The 4,223-nt window shown below is 35.6% G+C and overlaps 1 protein-coding gene across 2 annotated transcripts in view; it reads left to right on the plus strand.

Annotated features, from left to right (window-relative positions):
- Klhl1 (kelch like family member 1) overlaps positions 1-4,016 on the plus strand; it is a 350,430-nt gene extending 346,414 nt beyond the window's left edge. Inside the window, exon 11 of one of the 2 annotated variants that reach the window (XM_028756561.1) lies at positions 2,890-4,016. In XM_028756561.1, the coding sequence (XP_028612394.1) occupies positions 2,890-2,949 (60 nt within the window). In that variant the 3' untranslated portion in view covers positions 2,950-4,016. The remainder of the gene's footprint in view (positions 1-2,889) is intronic. The other variant, XM_028756563.1, reaches the window with a different exon arrangement.
- Positions 4,017-4,223: the final 207 nt, after the last annotated feature.

Raw genomic sequence — 4,223 nt, forward strand, 5'->3', positions numbered from 1 at the left:
TAATGGTTTGGGTTTACAAGTTCATCACGATGAGTCCAGTTTGCAAACGAGAGTTCCTTTGTAGATGCTATTCCCTTTGCTTCTCTGTTGCTTGTTTAGTTTCTCTTTTTCTTTTTGCAAAAGTCTCCAAAGAAAACATTGCCAGGCTAGTGTGTCTTCTAAGTCTTAAGATACATCTGTCTCTGTCTCTGTCTCTGTCTCTGTCTCTCTGTCTCTCTCTGTCTCTCTGTCTCTCTCTCTGTCTCTCTCTCTCTCTCTCTCTCTCTCTCTCTCTCTCTGTGTCCCACATCCCACCCTTTATTTTTTTATAAAAAAGGGGGGCACCTCTGAAGGTGGAGTCATGTGACAAGTGACTCTCATGTGTGTCTCTCTGTGGGAGGGATTGTGGAAGCTAAAGCTGAGAGAGTCAGAATGCTTGGGAAGGCCCAAAGCACCTACCGAGTGAGGCTAGTCTCAGAGACTAGCACTCGGGGCTTTTAGGGCCTTATCACCAGGCTTTCTGGCCTCTACAGCTCACTGTCTCACAATTCTCTCTCTTAGGAGAGGTGTCACCTGTGATGAAAATTTTGGGTGAGGAAGTCAAAAGAAAACACCACACAGGTCAGGGGTGTAGCATAACCAAACCAAGGGTAATGGAAATTGAGGGTTGGGGTTGGGAAAAGAAGGAGTCATCCAATCAATGAAATACAAATTGTACAATTTGAGAGTAATGACATCTGATTAATCTAAATAGACATTATAATTTTTTCACTAACACATCACTTCGGCTATGTGACTTTGGCAAGAGTTCATCTGTAGCTGGTAGCAAGTATCTCTGGGTCTTCAGTCAGACGAGATGACTGGGAGAAGGCAGTTTGTCAGGTTTCAGGAGATGGTGCTGTCTCGGCATCAGCTCATCTCTGGAGTCTGTAGTCTGTCGAGATGTAGGCAGCTTGTCTCTGTTGGATCTGTGGATATAATCACAGGGAAGCAGCATCTCTAGCAGGGAGATGTCTGAAAGGTGAGTATTGAATCACTCTTGGAAAGTCAAAGGTGTCTGAGGAAATTGGATGGCTGAAGGAGAAAACATTGTGTTAATAACATCTGGGGTAGACATCCACAGTTTGTCTGTGAAGGAAAATTAGTTGTTAATTAAAAGCTGAAAGGTGGTGGTGATCAGAATGTTGATTTAACCTTTGGAAGTAAATTTAGATGACTTTCAAACCTTGAAGAAATTTTAAAAGTTGAAAATAATGTTGAGAATATATCATGAGTGAAAGGGAGACATTTAAACAAAGAGCAAAAAATTTTTGGTTGAAAAGTACAAACACTGTTGTTGTAGGTAACCCTGTATGGGAGAAAATTATTAATGAAGGGCTTAAAATCTGTGGGGGAAGGGGCCTGTTAGAAGACAAGGCATCCCCCCTTTTGTTTTTTTTAGAGAAAAGAAAGGCTAACTTTGAAGAAAAGTTTAAAGCGAAAAACATAGAAGTTTGATAAGAGAGTCAGATTGTAACTTGTTTGTTTACTTTGCCTTAATAGTAGCGGGGGAGTTGTAGGCTTCTGTGTAAAAGAGATTTACCAGCATGCCAGTGTGCAAGAAGGGCTGCAGGGAGAGCATGTGGTGTGGTAATATTCCGTGAGGTCGGTAGCTGGGTGGTGGTAACACATGCCATTAATCCCAACACTTGGGAGACAGAGGTAGACAGATTTCTGAGTTCGAGACCAGCCTGGTCTACAGAGTGAGTTCCAAGACAGCCAGGACTACACAGAAAAACTCTGTCTCAAAAAAACCAAAAAAAAAAAAAAAAAAAAAAAAAGAAACATTGTCAGGCTAGTGTGTCTTCTAAGTCTCTCTCTCTCTCTCTCTCTCTGTGGCCCACAATAGTTTAATATGAAATATAGTTTACTAAGTGTTCTTCAGGAACAAAGTATATTACTGATGTACATCCTCTTCCTCTTCACATTTTAGACAATAATCCTTTACAAAAAGCAATACTACATTAAATTTGCTTTTGCAAATAATTTATTACATAAAAGGATAAAAGAAATTATATGAGGTTTTATTTTTAAATATTCTGGGGGATGATGATCAGTAATAGAGATAATTAAATAATTAGTAGACAAAGAATTTCATTTCCATATTTAGAAGCTTTAAAATATTGTTTCTCAGTAAATAATTTAATGTAGATTATATGAAGACGTTTGATTGTTAACTATTTTATCTTTGGGTTTGTTATTTTCTAATTTGAAATGATGTACTATCATTTCTGATGTACCTGATATTCTAAGAAAACCGTATGCAAAAATATAACCCAGTTATAAATCTATAGATTACTTCAAATATACATTTGATTAGAACAATTTTGAAATATGTTTAATGTGTCTAACAATTTTTATATTCAAGATTTATATTTGTAAACTCTCCATGTTCACATTAATAAGCAGTATAGCAATTCTGTAATTATGAATTACTCATGAAGATACTTTTTTGGGAGTTTTCTGTGCCTAAAATGAATAAATAATTCCTTGAACTTCTTATGGTATCTCTGGAAATAACTTCACAGTGATAGCACGATCGTAACTACTATAATGAAACATAACAAATGTGTTCATGAAAGAAAACATTGTTGGAAACTTTTCTATTTCAAATTCATTTCACTCAAACACTACTTCTTTTGTTAGAAATTTTTGAGTTATTGCATATTTTATTATCTTAATAGAAAAGTAATTGCTTTTTTAGAGTAGAATTTTCAGTAATTTTCCTGCATTGTACTCTCTGTGGTTGTAGTGGGATAATGTAAGCATATTTATTCATGGTTTTCATGTATATGATTTTAAAATATACTATAGCCTATGTACACTTCAATGACAGGAACCTTTGTCCCCTGTTTCATCTTTTTTCAACAGATGGCTTCACTGAATATTGGGAGAGCAGGTGCCTGTGTAGTTGTCATCAAGCAACCTTGATGGATTTATATACTGTTCGGAGGGATTTTCTTTGCTACTGTGGTTGTTTTATATCATGTGGTAAGAATGAGAAAGAACTTCCTGAGACAAGAACTTCTCAGGAACAGGATTTTTATAGATTTACCTGCTGGTGCCAAAAGCAGTAAAAGATCAAACAGAATTATAGAAAAAAGAGAACATCAGACACAACAGCTGGCCAATAGTTAATTAGTTCAGGAATGGTTATTGATAATGTTTTGCATCGTAGCATACAATAACTAGAGTTACCAAAGGCTGGTTTATCAAAAGGGACACATAATTGTGATATAGATAGTTACTTAATGACTAACCACTCAGTTGTTCTTATAATTTGTGAGGATACCCAAGAGGCTGCCAAGAGTAGAAGTTATAATATTTCATCTCAAAAAATCTCAATGATTTTATGCTTTTCTAATCGAATGTGATGATACCAAGAAGCGGAATGTTTTGTTGAGACAAATATGCTTCTTTCTCATTTTCCTCAGCTATGAAAACAATTAGAGAGACATATGATTGTCTCTTGCATTCAGAAACCAACTGCCCTGCTAATCAAGGCTGCATATTGTATCCAATATGATGACTGGATTTTATTACAACTGTGTCATCAGTCTGGAACTGGCAAACAAAAAAGGACTTTTCATAAAGCTTGCCACATCGCTTTGCATTGTCAACACACTGAGCCAAAGATTCACTACAGCTCTGGGCATTTGCCTCATACAGAGTTCAGTATAAGCATGGATGCTAGTTATTCTGAATGTTAATATACCTGCTGCATGCTGACGTCCCTTAGAATTTTGTTCTTAAAAGCAAAACTTAGAATTTTGAGACAAAATTTCCAACTCATTAAATTGGGATGGTTATGATAACAACTAGAAGGATGACTAACTACAAGTTTGCATTCCCTATTTTCAAACATCTTACATTGATATGCACATTATTTTAAGCAAAATGTTTGTAAGTGTTCCTAAGTAAAACATGGAACTTTTATGTAACATCATTAATATATGTCCATGTAAATTATAAAGATAGTTAATAAATGATAGAGCATTTGCTTTTACAAGTGTGTCTTTTTTCATTTAATTTCTAGAAAATTTGATGAGGGTATTGACTTGTTTAATGTGTGTGTATGTGAGTGTGTGTGTGTGTATATACGTATGTGTATGTATGTGTGTAAGTGTATGTATGTACATTGTATGTATGTATGCATGTGTTTGTGTACATTTCTACATGTGTGTATTTGCATAAAATGTACTAAT

The sequence above is a fragment of the Grammomys surdaster genome, unplaced genomic scaffold (genome assembly GCF_004785775.1).
Source record: "Grammomys surdaster isolate TR1022 unplaced genomic scaffold, NIH_TR_1.0 126124, whole genome shotgun sequence".
NCBI lineage: Eukaryota > Metazoa > Chordata > Mammalia > Rodentia > Muridae > Grammomys > Grammomys surdaster.